Below are 20,840 nucleotides of genomic sequence, written 5' to 3'. Positions count from 1 at the left end.
TTTTCATTAGCCAGGAGGTGGTAGATCCCAGCACTCAGGGGGCAGAGGCAGGTGGATCTTTCTGTGAGTTCCAGGCCAGCCTGGTATACAGAGGTCCAGGTCAGCAAAGGCTACACAAACAAAACAAAACAAAATGCTTATTATCATTAATTTGTATGTATGTGTCTATATATCTGCATTTGAGTGTGGGGGCCAGAGGGTGTTAGATCCCCTGGAGCTGGAGGTTTAGGCACTAGTGAACTGTCTAATGTGAGTGGTCAGAATAGAACTTGGGTTCTCTGCAAGAACAGTATGTTTTCTTAACCACTGAGCCATCTCTCCAGGCCCTAAGATGATTTATAAATGGAATTTTAAGAGAATTTATCTTGTCTGATGGTAGTAAGCACACCTTTAATCACAGCACTTGGGAGTCAGAGGCAGGCAGATCTATGTGAGTTCCAAGCCAGTCTGGTCTACATAGTTCCAGGACAGCTGGGACTGTTACACAGAGAAATCCTGTCTTGAAAAACCAAACCAAACCAAACAAACAATAAAAAGGAATTTCTCTTCAATGTCTATATGTTTATACATTAGCAATGGAGGCTATATTACTTATCTATATGACCTTGAAAATCCATAAAAGAGAGTCCTTACTACTTTCAAAGCTGGAAACATCTTTAGAAAAACATGAATTTGAAAACAAAAATAAAACATGCTAGTTCTTAGAAAGCAAAAAGTAAATAAATTTAATGGTTCATAATTTAATTATACATTGAACAAAGCAATTAGACAAAGTTAGTAAAAGATTATATACAAGATGAACCTAAATTCTGTCAATGGAGAATTTCTCCAGGGTCCTTCTGACTTACATGCTTGACCCTACCTCCAGTAGAGGGAGCAAAACCCTGACACTCAACAAGTAAAGTGGAAGATAAGTTTGTGCCTTTTAAGTACACCTAAGTATAGTTTTGGTACATTCATCTTAGACATTTCAAAAGCTATGTGTAGATACTCTGGTTACAGAACATAGAGACAGCAAGCCAGACTTGATCTGGAAGCTCCTCCTCCTCCCCCCCCCAAAAAAAAGTGCTATGCAGACTACTGGGAGAGAATTGTCATTAACAGATTTTTTTTTTTTTTTTTGGTTTTACGAGACAGGGTTTCTCTGTATTGTTTTGGAGGCTGTCGTTCCAGCCCTGATTAACAGGTTTTTATAGCTGTGTGCTATACTACTATCTGCCAACCACACTGTGTCACTGGTGCAACAGTGACAGGTCTGTTATAAAGATAAACAACCACTGTTTCATTAGATTTGACATGCCCCACACCTCACCAAGAGCCTACAGCCCATTGGGGAAGCTACTGCTGTTGTTTCCTAGGTGGATATGATGTGCCTACCAAATTGCCTTCTAAATAATCCTGTTCATGCCATTAGATTATAGCTGCTGTCAGCGTTAAGTCAAAGAAGCAGTATTTTCGTGGTGGACAGCAACTAACTACTGCTGAGGAAAAGTGAATGCTAAACATTCCGCCCTAAATGCAACCTCTGTATTGCCCCTTCCAAGGCTCAGAGAACATTTCACAAGAGGAAGCATACACACTGTCACAGTGGAGGGAAGGGAACTGTTGTGGAATGTTGTCTCCTGGGCATAACATGTCTACTGTAGCTGTGATTACCTCTTCAAAACCTGTACATGATTAGATCCATCAACAACATCCAGTCATAAAGGCTGGAGAGGCTCACAGGTCCTGCCCCTCTCTGAGAATCTACGGGCAGTTGCAAGGGAGGGAGAGATATTTTCATCATTGTAACAGCTACTAGCCAGGTGTCCAAGTCTCTGTAAATAATCTCTCACCCATGCTCCTGTAAGCAATGCTAATGAAAACAATTAGGTCACACAACAAAGGAAAGCAAAAGGGAGACTGGTTGAAAAAAGGAAGGAGAATAGTAGAAAGGGAATAGTGGAAAACAAGAAAAGTTAAAACAGTGTTAATATAATCAAAATAAGTTATATGCACGACAATTGAATATACAACATGCATATATATATGTATATATTATATGCATGAAGAGATGATAACAAAGTTTCCTGTTATGTGTAATATGCTAATAAAAATTTTTAAAATCAGTGTATTGAAATGTGTTTTTGAAATAAAACAAGGCTTCGCTTGTTGGCAAAGGCTTGTAATCCCAGACACTTGGGAAGCTGAGGCAAAAGGAATGTAAATTTACAGACTGCCTAGCCTACAGAGTTAATTCAAAACCAACCTAAGCAACTTAGTGAGCCAGGTGTAGTAGCTCATTTGAGAGGCAGAGGCAGTCAGATCACTGACATCCAGGTTACGGACTAGCCAAGATATATAGACCCTGTTTAAAACAAAACAAAACAAACAAAAATCTGTCTTGAAATGAAAAATAAAAAGAAGGCTAAGGGTAAAGCACAGTGGTAATGTGCTTGCCTATCATGTCCTTTGTTAATTCACCAGGTGTGATGCTATGGTTCTATAATTCTAGCACTCAAGATATAGAAGCAAGGAGATCAATAGTTCTAGGTTGTCCACAGTGACTTTGACATTGAGGCCAGCCTGTGAAACATGAGATTTGGTTTCAAAAAATAAAAAAATCCATATTTTATTGTATACTCATTCTTACAGGAAAAATATTGGAACATATCACTTGGCAGAAACAGCCAGATATATGTGAATTCAAGGCCATCATGGTTTACATAGTGAGTTCCAGGTTAACCAGGCTATATAGATTGAGCCCTTGTCACACAAAAAAATCCAATAATTTAGTAATATTTCACAAAATATTATATTTAATATGTTTTTGTCAGAAGAGTAATATTCTCCCCCGACAAAAATTACAGAACACAGGTAGAAAAAAGTACAAATGTATTAACCTTAAACAACCTGTTTCCTTCTGGTATATTTTCATCTGCATATTAGAATACTAGTATAAAAAAGTATAGTTAGAAAGGCATTTATTAAGTACCTAACTATAATCTAAGAGTTCCAAATATTTTCAAATCTTTTGTTAATCTTTTCCAACATGTGCTATATAGATGACATTTCTATTTTATATTACAGACACACACACACACACACACACACACACACACACACACACACACTTTAAAGACAGGTATAGTCCTGGTTGTTCTGGTTGTCCTGGAACTCTATGTGGACCAGGCTGGCCTTAAAGTCACAGAGATTCAGATGTCTCTGTGTCTAAAATGCTGGAATTAAAGGCATGAGCCACTATAATCTAGCTCACTATTTTATACTTAAAGATCAGCAAACAGGCTGGAAAGCTCAGGGGTTAAGAGTATTTGCTGCTCTATCAAAGGTCCCAAATGCAGATCTCAGCACCCATCTCAGGTGGCTTCCAGTGACTGTGATGCCACATACTGATGTAACCCCCTCTGGCCTCTGAGGACACACACTCACATAAATAAATCTGCTTCTGTTCTTGTTTTGTTTTTCAAGACATGTAATCTTGGCTGTCCTGGAACTTGCTCTGTAGACCAGGTTGGGCTCAAGAGATCTGCCTGCCTCTACCTCCTCTAAAAGTGTGGGCCACTATGCCTGTCTATAAATAAATTTACATAAAAATGAGAAAACATATAAATATAGAAATTATATAACTAACAAAGCCACACATCTGAAGTATGAGGAGCTAAGAGTCTAATGCAGAGTCTGCTACAAATATCGGCACGCTGAACTATTTTACTATGATCATAATTTAGATTTATAACTTACTCGTGTGGCATCATTAACATTTTCTCAGCGTTAGTCTTCAAGATCCTTTTAATGGCGACATTAATATATTAAATTAGTATGTGATAATAAGACGTGATGTTTCCACATGAAATGTGTTTGGGGGCTGGAGAGATGGATCAGCAGTTAAAAGCACAGGCTGCTCTTTCAGACAACTCATTCTCAATTCCCAGCACCTACATGATACCTCACAACCATCTGTAACTCCAGCCCAAGGGGATCCAACAACCTCTTCTGTCCTCTGTGGGCACTGTGCAAGCACATGGAACATAGACATACACGCGGGCAAAATACCCACACACATAAAATAAAATAATACATTTTACAAATACATTTTTGGATATATTATTTTTGCTATGCTTGTGCCAAAATGTTTTTCAAAAGAGTCTATCAGTTAATAAGCCATGCACATTGCAAACTGACCCACTAACATACCAGATTTAAGCATGAACACTAGAACTGATGAGATGACACAATAGGTACCAGTACTTGCTGACAAGCCTGGTAACACAAATTTGATCCCAGAATCCAGATAAGGAGTCCCAACCTCTATACATACCTCAGCATGCATGCTTCCACATACATTCACACACAGAATAAATAAATAAATGTAAAGTCATTTTTTGAAAGCATGAACATTCCAATGAATGAAACAAATGTTCTACTTTTTCGACACACTGAATTTTAACTAAAGTTCCACATTACCTTGGCTTTACACTTTTTGATTTCCTGGGTTTTTAACGTGTGTTTTGTTTCTCCACAGCTTTCCTAATATACCCAAACTGGCTTAAACTTGCAAGGCTGCCTCAGACAGCTGGAAGCTATGATCACAGAGGTGAACTCCACAGTGCCTGTTTTCTAAGTTTCTTCCTCTGTTTTACCCAGTGATCAGAGAGATACTAAGTTTGCTGATAAATCTGTATGAGCCTGTATAGGAATATCAAAACTACGCCTATCATTTTCATACTAAAACATCTCCAGACTGTTGTTTACTATTTAATCATCACAGTTACTAAGGTTTAATTTTTATAAAATAACCTGTTAAAAGTAAACACAAAAGCAACAAGACATATTAAAACTTACAGTTCCAAAATACAAAGAATTGCTTCTATTATGATTTTAATAGCAAGATAAACCTTTCAAAATATGCACTCAATATAGAAATCTTTAATAAGTCTCATTTAAAATTGAGTAGAAGCCTACTCATCTTCAGATGTCCAAATAAAAACAAGAATGCTACATACCTGTCGCTGTAAACATAGGTGATTTCTGTTGTGTAAATGCTGATGATTAGACAATGAGGAAGGCCAGCTCCGAGCCTGATATTGCAACTGAGTTTGAGCCATGTCAGAAGGCCGTGATACAAGATGTGAAGTAAACTGTTGATCAAGGTCATGATCTAAAACATGATTTGAATTATCTTGTCCAAATGTTGATTCATCAAATTGAGGGAGGAGACCCTCTTGAAGGAGGTCCTCTGGGTCAAGTCCTGTAAACGGTTCTGTATGAGATTCTACTTGATGAAGTAAATTCTCTTCTAAAGATGAAAACCCATTAGTTTCCACATGGTCATTGAAATGACCCATTGGAGGTCCTGAGTCAACAGGATCTGGGAAGCTCATGTGCACAGGAGATAATTTTGAATTACTATAATTACCCTGAGGATGTGATGAATGTAAAATTTGAAAATTATTTGAATTCAGTGATGGAGTGGGGTTTAGAATATGCTGAGCAGATTCTTGCTTAATTCCCCTATGAGGTGAAAAGGAATTACTTCCAGCAAAATCAGATAAAGCCTGATTTGTATGACTGGGTGTAAGAACCGCAGATGACTGAAGGAGACTGCTTGGTGACACATGACCGCTGGAGAAGGAGTAATGTGCAGGAAACTGCTGTGCGTTGCTGACAGAACAGGAAGTCATACTTGGAGAAGGTCTGTTAAAGTTTCCTTCCTGATGATTGCCACACTTGAGGAAGTGTACTGGGGGATTTGCTGCTTGAGAAAAGTGCACTGAAAGAGACTGTTGGGAAGAGGAGGCATTAGTTATGTGTGGTGGGTGGTTAGCATTAACTCTGTGGGGACCAGAAACATTGACGTCTATAAAATTTTTAGACTGGCCAAGAGAATTTTGCCCTGGGTTAAGATTACTTCTGTTTTGTTGTGAGCGAAGTGAAGTACACTGTGTTTGATGTTCACTGGTCTGAAATAAGGCAAAATCGTGGTGCACCACAAAGCTCTTATTTTGATGTAGAGAGTGTGAATGTCCTTGTTGATGAAAAGGAGATCCATTTTGATTAGAAAGGCCAGTGGCTGTCTGATGACCCCACATTGGACTGCCATCTGCTACATCTTGAAACAAGCCATTGGCTTGGTTTGGGGGATGAATTGGAGAGCAATTAAATTGAGAGTGAGGAGACAATACATGTTCAGCTGGGCTACCAAAAGACTGATTAACTTGATGAAATTTCATTGAGTCAAACTGATTTAATTGTTCAAAATCTGTCATCTTCTGGTGTGTTGGAGTACCTTGAACATGGTTTAGTGAATCTATATGCAAAGGCTCAAATTCTGCACCCAAGTTCAATTCATCCACTAGTGAAACAGGTCCAGGCTGGACAAACGCATCATCTGACAAGCCTTCTAAGGTCTCACCAAAAAGATTAGTATCATCAAAAAAATCCATCATTGGGTCTGTCATTTTGAAACTCCAGTGACAATTTGGGTTGTTTACTCCAAAGAGACTATCTTCAGCTTCTCTGTGGCAAGCAGTCCTTTATCATTTCTGAGGATCATCAACTACTCCAAAACAGGCCAGTGTTCATTATTGCTCTACATAATATGTCTCAAAGTGTCAGAATCCTAGGAAAAGAAGAATAAAAGTAATTTAAATTTAGTAGTAGATATTCATTAAACATATAAATAAAACACACAGTACTTTGTGTGTGATAATTCATTACAAACATATCATTAATATTCTATACAGAAGAAAGCAGACTCCTGTGGGACAAAACTATTTAAAAGTAAAAATGCATTCTTACTTTACTATGAAGTAATATATTATGACAAAAGAATGTAAAGTAACCCCTAAGAATACTACAGAATGAAATATCTACATGATTACAATAACTAGGCACTGCCCTTAAAATGTTACACATTTAAGAGAGCCAGTGTCAGATGTCCTCAGGTTAATAAGTAGACTATGATCACCTGCTCTAAGTTCCATAGGGTACATGCAGAAATACCAAAAGCACAATTTTCAAGATATCATGAAGTGACCCAGAAGAAATGAATTTGGTTTGGTTAGCAGACAGACTAACACAAATGTGCTGTGAAGTATGCTGGAACATACCCTCACATAGTTCACATGGTACCTTTGCTTATCTACCACGGAAAATCAGCCTAACAGCAAAGGACTTAGGTATCTGTGAATGAAATTCAAGTATCTTCCTATAATCAGTTGTATTCAATAACTCCATCTCTAGAGAAACTGCTAAATCATTATGAATATACATGGTGCCTGTTTTATTTACTGAATTATGCAAATGCTGCAATTCAAAAGCAAAATAGAAAACAAACAAGAACCTGAGCTAAATAAACTGGTAATAAAAACCTAGATATTAAAGTTGGCCCTTTAACTGCAGAATAGAAAATTATTCACTAAGCACAAATAACAAGGGAAAAAATGGAGATAATAGCTAACAACAATTTATTCATCCTTGATTTTGGAAAAGCAAACAAAAATAAAAACAGAAAGACCATGTTACAGTGTAGCTTTAGGATTTCATAGTATTATACTTTATAATATACTCTAATATTTGCTGCAAAATGCTCCTATAGTACTAGTCAGAAGAAAACTTAGTTTTTACTTCAGCAAAATGAAAAGTTTTGATATGAAAAGTTTATAAGACACAGATTACAATAAAAAAAAAACAGTGTTGTGGGACACATCTGTAATCCCAGTACTCAGGAGGTAGAAGCATGAGGATCTCTGTGAATTCAAGACCAGCCTGGTCTGCAGAGTGAATTCCAGGAAAACTAGAGTTACTTAGTGAGATCTGACTCAAAAAAACAAAAACAAAAACAAAAACAAAACCCCACAACCAACCAGTGTGGTGTTGAAATGAACAGCACCATCTACTCAGATACTGAGACAGGAGGAATGGGAGTTCAAGGCCAGCTGTAGTGACCTAGTGAGAGACTGTCTCAAAAATAAATAAATTAAAATAAAAATGTTTGTGCTTCAAAGGCTACCTTAAAGAGCTTCTAAAGGCCACATTCTCATCAGTGAGTGTGGTGATACATTATATGATTTAGTAAGGCTTGCCACAAGCCAGCCACAAGCTATAGAGATCAGGCAGTGGTGGCACACACCTTTAATCCCAGTACTCAGCAGGCAGCAGGTAGATCTCTGTGAATTACAGGCCTGCCTGGTCTGCAGAGTGAGCTCCAGGACAGGATCCAAAGCTACACGGAAACCCTGTCTCAAACCAACCAACCAACCAACCAACCAACCAACCAACCAACCAACCAACCAACCAACTCTGTGATTACTAGAAACCACTGCTGGGTGTGGTAATGCACAGCTGTAAATCTTAAAGAATTATAGGTTGGAAGCCAGCCTAGATTAAAGAGAAAGACTCTGTCATTAGAAAGGAGGAAGAGGGTCTGGAGAGATGGCTCAGCAGCTAAGAGTACTCAATCCTCCTCTAGAGGACCTGTGTTTGGGTGGCTCACAACGGCCTGTAACTCAGGCTCCAGAGAATGACCTGATGCTGTCTTTGGCCTCCATGGGCACACAGACAAATATGACATATACTAACAGATACATACACATAAATAAAAATAAATCTTTGAAATTAAGAAAAAAAGAGTGGAAAGAATGAGGCCAGTGAGATGTCTCGGCAGATAAATTTGCTTGCTATTAAGTATGATACATGTGAAACCATATATACACATATACCATATTTATATACACATGTACAAACAAGATACACATAAGTAATAAAATTTTTAAAAAGAGGGGATGAAAAAGCCAGTGAATTGTTCACTTAAATAGATTAAATCATATAGTATGTAAAGTACATCACCAAAATTGTTTTAAATAGTATCCTAAATGATACAAGGCTTCATAATGTCATATAAGTATAAACTTTACTTAAGCATAGCACCCTGTGCACATGCACTCTGCTTCCTTGTTTTTCTAAAACAATATAACTTCATTCTTCTTTAAGCTATAAAAAATTCCACTGTGAGTCAGGTGTAGTGAGTGATATATGCCTTTAGTCTTAACACTAGGTAGTCTGAGGCACACATTTGTGAGTTCAAGGCCAGCCTATGGAGCAAGTTCTAGGACAGCTACATAAGAGGACTCTAGCCTATCAGTAGTGGTGCACGTTTTTAATCCCAGCACTCGGGTGGTGGTGGAGGGGGATGGAGCAGAGGCAGGTAGATCTCTGTGAGTTCAAGACCAGCCGGGTCTATAGTGAGTTCCAGGACCACCAAAGCTACACAGAGAAACCCTGTCTCAGGGGGAAAAAAAAAAGACTCTAACAAAAACAAAACACACACACACACATACACAACACACACTCAAGCAAAAAGAAAAACTTTTTTTAAATGACTCAAGACAAAAATTCTTTTCAAAGTAAGCTGGGGGTGTTGGTAAGATTGAGCTACTGTGATTATTTCACTCACTCAAAGTTTTAAATTAGCTAGCCAGGTAGCACACACCCATAATTCCTGCTCTTGGGGAGTCTGAGAAGAGTGCTGCTGCCTGAGCTACAAACTGAAATTCTGTCTCAGAAAACCAGGAGAAAAAATACAAAACAAAATTTCCCTGTGTTGTTAGCCAATTTTTTCTTTTCTCCACTCCCCTAGTGGTCTTCCTTAATTTCTGTTCCTGGACCTGACACAAGTATACCCTGCATGGTTGCTATGTGCACTAAGAATGACTTGTTTATGTCAAGATGGTGAGTTTCTGAGAAAAAAAAAAAAGATGCTAGGCAAGCAGAGTCAGGCCGGGCCACACTGACTAGCAAAGTAAATTCCCTGCCCATCAGCACAGTGACTATTTACAATGCTGTTGTTTTTCAGTCTCTTCACTAACATCAAGTGTACAATTTACAGAACAACCACACACACACACACACACACACACACACACACAGTCAAGCAGTAAAGCAGAAATGATTAGTGCTTGGATACATTGTATCTTGATGGAAAAGTCCTAAGTATTCCACTTTTTTATTATCTACCTGACCCTTCCATCCTAAGAGGGAATATGATGTAACGTTTTTCACTTGGAGATTGAGTGAAGGACACACACACTAACTTGAAAGCTTGACTCTTGATGCCTGTCCTAAATAGAGTTCTGTATCTTTTTTTTTTAAAGATTTATTTATTTATTACATATACAGTGTTCTATCTGCATATCAGAAGAGGGCACCAGATTGAATTGTAGATGGTTGTGAGCCACCATGTGGTTGCTGGGAATTGAACTCAGGACCTCTGGAAGAGCTCTTAACCTCTGAGCCATCTCTCCAGCCCGAGTTCTGTATCTTTAAATGACTTCAAGTTTGCTTATTGGTTCTGCTTTCCTGGTACAACTATCCAACACTTGGGTACTAGAGAGGTGACTTGGCTGCTAAGAGCTATGTACTGTTTTTACAGAGGACGTGAATTTGGTTCCCAGCACCCAAATCAGATGGCTCACAATTGTCTTTAACTTTGGCCCAGAGAGACCCAACAGCCTCTTTCTGGCCTTAGTGGACAGTGCACCTCATGTACACAAATCTACATTCTGACACACACACACACACAAATAATTAATATTTTAATTTAAAAAAGGATCCCAGGTGGTAGTAGTGGTAGCACACACCTTTAATTCCAGCACTCAGGAAGCAGAGGCAGGTGGATCTCTGAGTGTGAGGCCAGCCTGATCTAGAGAGCGAGTTCCAGGACAGAAAGGACTATGCAGAGAAACCCTGTCTGGATGGGGGTGGGGGGAACAAACAAACAAACAGAACATTTGTCCAAGCACTCTGGAACCAGAAGCAGGTGGAGCTCTATAACTTCTAGGCTAGTCAGGGATACAGAGTTAGACTTTATCTTAAAAAAACAAACAAACAAACATATAACAAAAAGACACCAGCATTTGGTTCCACAAAAAAAAAAAAAGAGTAACAAGGATCCTTACTGATTCTGTCATAAAAGAAAAACTCTAGGAGATAATGTACTGCCATTTACAAGGTTCCTTATTAGTAAAAATAAATGAAAATAACAAAATTAACAAAAAGCCCACTACCTATCCTAAGTACTTGATATGATGACTAATTATGTAATACATACTAAAATGTTGTTCCATATCAAAGGAAGATGTCACCTTTACTATAATTACTGAGAATAAGTGACTGAGAAAAACTTTATGATAGAATGTAACAGAATAACCCAGAAAATATTAGGAGAAATGGAAATTTTAATTTAGAGCATCCTGAAATGTGATTTATTTGGTTTAAACACCTCACAATTTTATGGATATGAGTGCTTTACCTGCCTGTATGCTTGTGTGCCAGATACATGCAGTACATGCAGAAACTGGAAGAAGGGGCCCTGAGTTCCCTGGAACAGGAACTATAGACGGTTGGTAGTCACCATGTGGGTGCTAGGAACTGAACCCAGGTTCTCTAGAAGATCAGTGGTTTAATCACTGAATTATTTCTCTAGCCCCTTACAAAGCAATTTTTAAAACAGGAGGCTCAGGGAGTTTTGAACAATAAATATTAAATAAAAATGTATAAATCTACAAATAGAGTCAGTATTGTGTCATTATTTAATTTGCAACAAAGACTACTAAAAGCTGCATATAATTAAGGATTAAAATATGTAAGAAACTGTCAGGTATTTCTATTTACTTTTTGATTTGGTCTTCTTTTCTGCAAACTGTTACCTGATAGGCTAGATATATACATTACTGAAAAATAGTCTCTTGCCTACAAACTGAAGTATGCCAACTAACCCCCACCTAAACCATTACAGACATTATGGGAAGATAATGTTTTTGATATTTCTTCCCCTAAGCATGAGAACTCATACCTGTAATCCCAGCACTCAGAAGACTGAGACAAGACTGCTTCAAATCCTGTTTGGGTTGTACAATGAACTCTAGGCTAGCCTGAACTAGAGTGAGGCCCACCTGGCCATTCTGTCTCAAAAAGGGGAAAAAAATGTATTGTGTGTGTTAATGGGGAATGAACTTAGGGACTTATCATATATGTCAGTCACATCCTTAATCCTTTTTATTACTTTTGGGACCGAATCTAAGCTACCCAGGATGGCTTTGAACTGAGGGCAATCCTGCCTCAGTTTCTTGAGTGTCAGGATTATACATATAAACTACCATGTCCACTTAATCTCTTAAAATCAGTTTTGTTACTATCACCTAAATTGACCCAGCCAAAGACATACTGATATTTTCTTTTCTTTCCTTTCCTTATTTATTTATTTATTTATTTATTTATTTGTTTATTTGTTTTTTGAGACAGTGTAGCCCTGGCTGTCCTGAAACTCACACACTTTCACCTGCCTCTGCCTCCTGAATGCTGGGATCAAAGACATGCACCATCCCTGCCCAGTTAATTTTTCACTGCTTAATTAAATTATCTATCAGCAGTGTTTGTTCAGTTACCAATGAGGTCTCTTTGAAATGCTTAATGGTAGAAACAGAAATTCACCTCATTTTTCACCTTTTTTCTGAATGTTCACCTTCAGACTCTGTAAATGACTGTAACCTATAAATGTTGGTAGTAGTGGGGGGGGGACTCTAAACAATAAATTAGCAGTTCTCAACCTGTGGGGTTCAATCCCTTTGGGGTTACTTATCAGATATCCTGCATATCAGATATTTACATTACAATTTATAACAGTAGCAAAATTACTTATGAGGTAGCAACAAAATAATTTTATGATTGGGGGGTCACCATAACATGAGGGACTATATTAAAGAGCCACAGCATTAGGAAGATTGAAAACCACTGCTGAATGTAGGGGTGTTGGGGGCACTCTAACCTCAAAGTGTTGAGGGCACTTGGCAGTGATCTAATCTTCAGTATTGATGATTAGATTCTTTCATTTCTGTCTATGCAAACTCTCAAGATAATTTTAAGTAGTCTCACGGTATTAAATGTCACACCTGTTGGTAATTCCCAAATTTAAATCTATCGCATCTCTGCCTCAACTTCAATACTTGGCTTGTCCTCATGTATAATGGGTATGAAGCTAACCCCAATATTCACCGGGCCACATATGAAAACAGGAAGGAGCAGGTGTGACCTTCTGCCAGTTGTATCAGGTCACTTCCCTCACAACCCTCCATGACTCTGCATTGCACCCACAATAAAAGCAGCACTCCTCATTCTGACTGTGCTATAACCCTCCACTCCCACCTGAACAGCTCTCTGCCCACAGATCCTGCTCTCCTCCCTGATCACTCCCTTGCTTCAGTCACATGGTAGCAGAGTGATGTCAGCCAAAGGGCCCAGTAGGCAGCTTCAAACGCCCTTCCCTCCACTGTTTCTAAACACAGGCAGGAATCACGGAAACCATCCTCAGCAGGAACTAGGAAATAGCCAAAGCTTTACAACAACTAAGAGAATGAAGAGAAAAGTAACAAAAAGTAAATTCCTATCGTTAAAAAAAATCTGTATTAAAATCCTGGCAGAGCAGTGAGAATTATCTAAGGTGAAGGAAGAAAGCCTAGGTTCAGTTCTAGCACTAAGAGAAATAATGGAAAAGGGAGACTGAATACAAGATAAAGATGAGACTTCAATGACCACCCAGAAGAAATACAGTTACTTCATAGGATGGACTCCAGCCTTCAACCATCAAGAACAGGAAATTCTGGACCAAGACTTAAAATAACTGCATTTACAGATTTGCAATATCAAATGTTGAATATGTCTGTTTTATACACACACACACACACTTTAATATACATATAAGAAAATAAGAAAGACATGCAGACTCGTTCCCTAAGAAAGCTACTGAATTTAGTAGACAAAGAATTAATAAACTCTGTTAAATATGCTCAGAGAGCTAATGGAAGTCATGGCTCAAGGGTGAAAGCAACTTGGAAAATGACATAAACAAAACAAAAATATTAATACTTAAGGAGAATTTATTACAAAGACCAATCAGAAATTGTGGAGCTGAAAAGAACAAGAAATTTGAAATTCACTAGAGGGAGATTTAACCAAACAAAGGAGAACAGAGAACATGACCACTGGAACCATGCAGTCTGAAAATACAGAGAAAAACGAAGAGAAGTGGACAGACTGAGACTGGAGACAATGACAGCACCACAGTGAGGGACCTGGAGCAGAGTGAAGCAGACAATGAAGACATTGAAAACTCCCCAAATCAGATGAAAGACATGAACTTTTTAAAGGATACTTTTAAGTGTGTATGTTTGCACGTCTGTGTATATGTGTGCATGCAAGTGCACAAGGAGGCCAGAACAGAACACTGGATTGCCTAGAGTTGTTGTAAACTGTGTGGTGTGAGTGCTAGGAACCAAACTTGGATCATCCAGGGACACAAGACATGGTCTTAACTTGAGTGCTGTTCCGAGCACCTGCACGGTGGTTCACAACCTTTATACCTCCAATTCCAGGGGATCCCATGTCCTATGACTATATGTATATGCATGCAAAAACTCCTATATGTCCAAATTTTAAATAAAAGAAAAATATGGAACTATGAAGTTAGGTCCATGAAAATAGACAAGTGTTAGGCATTAGGTGGGTGTGATTTTTTTCTCTTCAAAATATAATTCATAATTTCCTAGAACTACATAATTGCTGTGTATCCCTGACATGTTGATGATAATCTGTATTACTTATAATTCCAACTCTTTAGTACAAAAAACAGTCCTAAAAGATGGCTTATCAGGTTAAAGGACACTTGCCCTCAAGTCTGTTGACTGGAGTTCAATCCCAGATCCCAAAAACCGGATGGGGAGAACAGATTGCAGAAAACTGTACTCTGACCTCCTCATGAGTACAATGTGGCACCAATGTGCACCCACACACACACACATCATGAAAATACAAAATGATACATTAAAAACTAAATATAATAGCATTAGTATATTAGCACTTGGGAGGGGAAGAGGGAAGCAAGTAGCCAGTCAGTCTGAGCTAACTAGTGAAACTGTCTCCAAAAACACATATAACTAACAAACAAACAAATGAATTAACATTTAATTTAAGATCCTTTCAGGGTCACAGTGAGGGCTCAGTGGTAAAGAGTACATCCTACTTTTCCAGAGGATTCAAGTTTGGTTTCTCACACCATGCCAGGGTGGCTCCTAACTGCTCCACAGAACCTGACACCCTCTTCTGGCCATCCCAGGCACATATAAGATACATACACATCCACATTTCCTTGTAAAAAAAAATTAGATTTGCCAGGCGGTGCTATTCCATGCATTTAATCCCAGCACTCACTCAGGAGACAGATCTCCAAGTTTAAGACAAATCTGGTCTATATAGTGAGTTCCAGAACAGCTAGGGCTACACAGAGAAACCCTGTCTCAAAACCACAACAGATTTTACTGAGAAATCAGAAAAAATATCTGGTAAATACATGTCAGTCACCGCATAGTTAGAAGAGGAACAGGTTTAAATCCTCACTGCCAAGCCCTGTATCTGCTGGTTCTTAGTATCTAAGTCTTTTTCCTCACTTGACCATCTAAGTCACAAGTGACAGGATTTAGAAAGAATACATTCAAAGTCCGAAAACACAGTAACTCAGTAATTAGACACTCTCATTGGGCTGTAGGACTTTAAGTATAAATGAAAATTTTCTGGGGAGCTCCTGAAATAGTATCATGACTACACTATACTTATTATCCAACTAAGTTTTTAATTTGTTCTTATGTGTATGGGTGTTCTGCTAGATGATGTCTGATCACCACTCATGGTCTGGCATTTCAACTATCTTTGAGACTGAATTTGGGCATTGTGTTTTGCAAAGTTTTATGCACACACATACACAGAGTGTGTGTATGTTGTTATGCATTGACTTTATGTATTCTGCATTTTACACACTGGACGATCATTCTTGGCCTGCAAGTTTGTTTTCTTTATTAAACAGGATGGGTGGGTCTTTTAATTCCAAATATATACTACAAATTCTTGGCCCATAGTAAGTACATATTTTCAGAAATGCAATAATGCTAAAGCAGAAAACAAAATGTTGTTATCTTTGGAAATTACTTCAAAAGCTGAGATGCAAAAGCATTTGTTTGAACAACACCTCTCTCCAGGATTTATAGGTCCCCCACTGATATATAGATTTAAAAATTGTTACCCTGCACCACAAAAACAGCTGTGGTAATCCTAGCATTTGGGAGGCAGAAGATTAAAAATTCAAGCGAGGTCACCCAGGGCTACATGAGACCCTTTCTTAAAAACAGAACAAAAACCGTACTGAAACAGGAGCAGGCAAACTAACACAGCGAGCGGGTAAAGGCACATGAGGCCATGCTCAAGGGTCTGAGTGTCATCCTTAGGATCCAGATGGTAGAAAACAGCTGTCCTCTGGTCTCTACACACAACTACCATGGCACACTGACAATAAAACAAAAACAAGAACACCTTGGACTGGAGAGGCAGCTCAGCAGCTATGAGCTTTTGTTGCTCCCAGGTTTGGTCACAAAGCACCCACTTGGAGGCTCACAAGCTAGCCATCTCTGACTTAGAGTTGTTCCAAATCTGCTGCACTCTCTGACCTCCAGAGGTACCAGGCATGTACATGGTGTTCAAACATGCACACAGGCAAAACACTCATACATGTAAAATAAAAAATATATTTTAAAACTATACACATCTAAATAATTTAGTAAGGTGATGGTGATGGCTATTCTTGATTGTCAACTTGACTACATCTGGAATCCAAAAATGAAGGGCACACCTGTGAGGGAATTTTGCTTTATTTGAGGTACATAGATCCATTTCCGATCCAGATCTTGAAGCAGGAAGCTACACCTTTAATCTGGGTCATGCTTCTGCTGGAAGTCTATATAAAGACACTGAAGAAGGGAGCTTTTGCTCTTTGTCTGCTTGCTCTTACCTTGTTAGCATTAAAGCCTAATTCTTCAGAATTCCAGCATAAGCTGAAGGCCAACTAAGACACGCAGCTCGTGGACTGAGCAACTAAACTATTGAATCCTTGGACTTTCAGTGGTCCAGATTAGGTGGACCTCAGCCTGTAAGTCATTCTAATAAATCATATATATATATATATATATATACACATATATATATTCATTCTTAAATTCTGCTACTCTAGAAAAGCCTGACTAATACAGATGGCAAATACAGCTATAGATATTTTGCCACATTTAACAAAAATAGCCCTGTGACCCTTTTTAAATTCACAAATATCGCTTATGAAAAGAACACGTTCAATTGTCAGTTCTACACAAGACCTTGCGGCACAGCAGGGGTTTTCCAGGGAAGTTTCTTAGAATATTGATAATCTGTAGCCATTGAAAGAAAGAGAGAGCTGTAGGTTTTCCTTTCCTCCCTTTAGCAGTACACGATTTCACCTTCCATATTTATTTTTAATGTACAGATTTTGCTTTCAAGTAAAAGTTTGTACACGCACCTTTAATTCCAGCACTCAGGAGGCTGAGGCAGGTAGATTTCTGAGTTCCAGGTCAGCCATGGCTCAAAACAAAACAAACAAACAAACAAACAAACAAAAAAAGTGAAGGAAAGAAAAAGAAAAAAAATCAAATCAAAGCTAGGCGTGGTGGCACATATCTTTTAAAAAGACAGAGACATTGTCTATGTGGTACTGGTTGGTCTAAAACTCACTAAGGAGACCAGACTACCCTCTAACTTGCTGAGATTTGCCTGTCTCTACCTTCCATGTACTGAAACTAAAGATATATACTACCAAGACCGGCCAATACGATATTTTAATATATTCTATCCTTCTTTCCTAGGGTAGACTTATTTCCTCTTCTTTTCCCATTTCTTTTCTTTTCTTTTTTGGCAGAGGGCTGGGGAGCAGGCATAGCTAGTCTGAACTATTGCTTACTTAACTGTTTTTAGGTTTTTTGAGACAAACTCTCCCATAGCCCAGGCTACCATCTACCTTGTCTCATTTCTTTAACTACAATAATCTTTATATTTTTTATCTTATATTCCTTCACACTACATTTAACTTAGGTTAAAGTAGGTATTTATCTCTGGAAAATAATGAAGACTTACCAAATATATTAGTAGGTTAAGAAAACCACATAAAACTAATACTTTTATGCATTTTAAAATGTGTGTACTGGAACACATTTGGAAACCAAGACTGCATTATTGCCAGTTGCACATGTACATATCTATAACCAAATTTGTGCACATTGATCAAGACAACATCATGAATATTCACATCTGTATTACAAATTATAGTAAAAAACTAAAACTGTGTCTATCAGAATAAACACAATGAGAATAAATAGAGTGGTGTTCCTTACATGGACACATCTGACTCACAGAAATACTATGCAAAGGAATATATAGTATCTCATTCTACTTAATAAAGTTCAAAACCTGGCAAAACTAATCTATAGTTACAGAAGTCAGGATAATGGTCCCCACTGGAAAGACAGAAAGGGAGTGGTAATTAGAAAGGTCTATGAGGGGAGTTTCTGCACTGCTAATGATAATGTGCTATTTTTTTAAAACCTGGGTGGTAGTTTCAGAGACGTGGTTACCTTGTAATAAATCACAGGCTTGTATACATATGATTTATATGCTTTTCTGCACATCTGTCATAATTTAAGAAAAAATAGTTTTTCAAAAACCTACCTAAGTTGGGCACAGTGGCTCATGCCTATAACTGCAGCATGTGGGTAGCTAAGATAGGAAGAAGGTCATGAGTTTAAGGCCAAGTTAGCTTACAAAGTGAGTTCCAGGTCAGTTTAAGCTAGACAGGGAAACCCAGTCTCAAAAAGCAAAACATCAACAACAAAATACTACAGTGAAATATAAGGGAATATTTATAAATAACGGAAGTAGACTTCACTCAACAAAAAAGGGCAAACAGCTCAGTCTACAAAAGGACTTCCTAATGTCTGTATACTGCTGATTTGAAGGTACTTTCACCACAGTAAAACCAGTAAGCATATTGTTACAGACTTGGATAAGTAGTGAATTCATTAAATTAGGTAATCTCTCAGTCTTCACTAATATCTGGAACTCAAGCAATTCAATATTTCTGTACCTTAATTGCTTCAGTTGTAAAACTAAACAGGCATGTCAAATGTAGTCTTAAGTCCCTTTGGGTTGTCAAGAATCCACATTAAGGTGTAAGAAGGGAATTAACTCGGCAAAGTTGTGCTCTGATCTCTAAATGCACACCAAGGCACACACATACAAATAATAAAAATTTTAAAGGTTGTTTTAAACATTCCTACATTAGTTTTACTTATTACTTATGCACATGTATATGTTCATATGTGTGTGTCCACACACATGAGTGAGTATGCATGTGTATGGGAACTAGAGGTCAATGTTAGACTATTCTACTACTGTTTACCTTACTTTTTAATTGTATTTATTTATGTTGGGGGGGACCATATATGGAGAGGCAAAGACAACTTGTAAGTGGTTCTCTCTTCTACCATGTGTATCCTGGGGACTGAACTCAAACTGTTATGTTTGGTGGTGAATACCTTTACCCACTGAGCCCTCAAAACTTCATATCTAGTATAATATTTTTATTTTTATTTTATGTGCATTGGTGTTAGGCCAGCATATATATGTGTGAGAATGTCAGATCCCCTGGAACTGGAGTTACAGACAGTTGTGAGCTGCTACATGGAGGATGGGAAGAGCAGTCAGTGCCCTTAACAAATAAGCCCCCAATATAATCTTTCCAGCACCCAATATAATCATATAATTTGAAAATTACAAGAATTTTCAGCTGGGTGGTGGTGGCACACACATTTAATCCCAGCACTTGAGAGGCAGAGGCTGGTGGATCTTAAAGAGTTCTAGGCCAATCTGGTCTATAGAGTGAGTTCCAGGACACACAAGGCAACACAGAGAAACCTGTCTCAAAATTAAAAAAAAAATTCAAAAATTGAAGTATATTATTGTTAAGAGATCATCTGAGGAAAAAAAGCGATCATCTCCGTTATGATTTTTTGAAAAGTTTTAAAGTTTTATCTAACTGAATGTGTGTATGTGTGCATACATGTGTATACGCAGGTGCCCATGGAGGCCAGAGGTGGGCATAGGATCCTTTAGCACTGGAGTTGCAAGCATTTGTGAGCTGCCTAATATAAGTTCTGAGATTCAAACTCTGGTAGAAAATAGTAAGTGCTCTCAACTGCAAAGTCAGGTCCCCAACCCCTAGTTATAAAATCCTAATATAAATATGAAACTTGATGCTTCTTTTTATAAACATATACTCTCTAAAAAAGCCAGGTGTGTTCATACAAACCTCTAGCTAAGACTGCACTGATTTCAGGCTGAGTCTGGATAGCCTGGTCTACACCAGCTCTTCCAGACCAGTCAGGTGAGACTGTCTTAAAACAAACAAAACAAATTTCAAAAACAAGCAACAGAAAAAAAAATACACTATGGATATATCTTACTACAGCCTATCCCGAGGCACCTACCATTCACATAAAGGTAGACTCAACCATCTGAAGCACTGGTCTGGGGATGGTGTTCAAAACTTATTTCTGGTCAAACCCTTTCTTCAACTCATCTTCATCTCAGCAAATCTCACACCATCCATCTTGTTCCTTAAGCCAGAAATCCTTAATGAAAACATTGTTGACACCTTTCCTAATATCCAATCCATCAAGAAGCTGTCAATTGCTTCCCACCCCATCCCACCTCCAAGCACATCAGCTGTTCACGTTCTCTCAAATACATACATCAGTAAGATATCTATAAAACATTCAGAGGGTATGTTTACCTTTTACTTTGCTTTGCAGCTTTATTTTAACAGCTGCTACCCTAGTACCAGCTACCAAGATGCCTTAACCTAGACAACTACACTTCTACAG

General features: G+C 38.1%; 1 protein-coding gene across 8 annotated transcripts in view; it reads right to left on the bottom strand.

The window, feature by feature from the left end:
* Positions 1-20,840, bottom strand: part of Chd9 (chromodomain helicase DNA binding protein 9) — a 212,040-nt gene that overhangs the window by 113,824 nt on the left and 77,376 nt on the right. For 7 of the 8 annotated variants that reach the window (XM_021232466.2, XM_021232461.2, XM_021232467.2 and 4 more), the window contains one exon: positions 5,004-6,619. In XM_021232466.2, the coding sequence (XP_021088125.1) occupies positions 5,004-6,458 (1,455 nt within the window). In that variant the 5' untranslated portion in view covers positions 6,459-6,619. Of the gene's footprint in view, positions 1-5,003; positions 6,620-20,444; positions 20,589-20,840 lie in introns of those variants that run through there. The other variant, XM_021232463.2, reaches the window with a different exon arrangement.

Source organism: Mesocricetus auratus, unplaced genomic scaffold (assembly GCF_017639785.1).
Source record: "Mesocricetus auratus isolate SY011 unplaced genomic scaffold, BCM_Maur_2.0 Super-Scaffold_100045, whole genome shotgun sequence".
Lineage (NCBI taxonomy): Eukaryota > Metazoa > Chordata > Mammalia > Rodentia > Cricetidae > Mesocricetus > Mesocricetus auratus.
The sequence above is the reverse complement of the archived record's forward strand: the minus strand, read 5'-3'. Positions and strand labels throughout refer to the sequence as shown.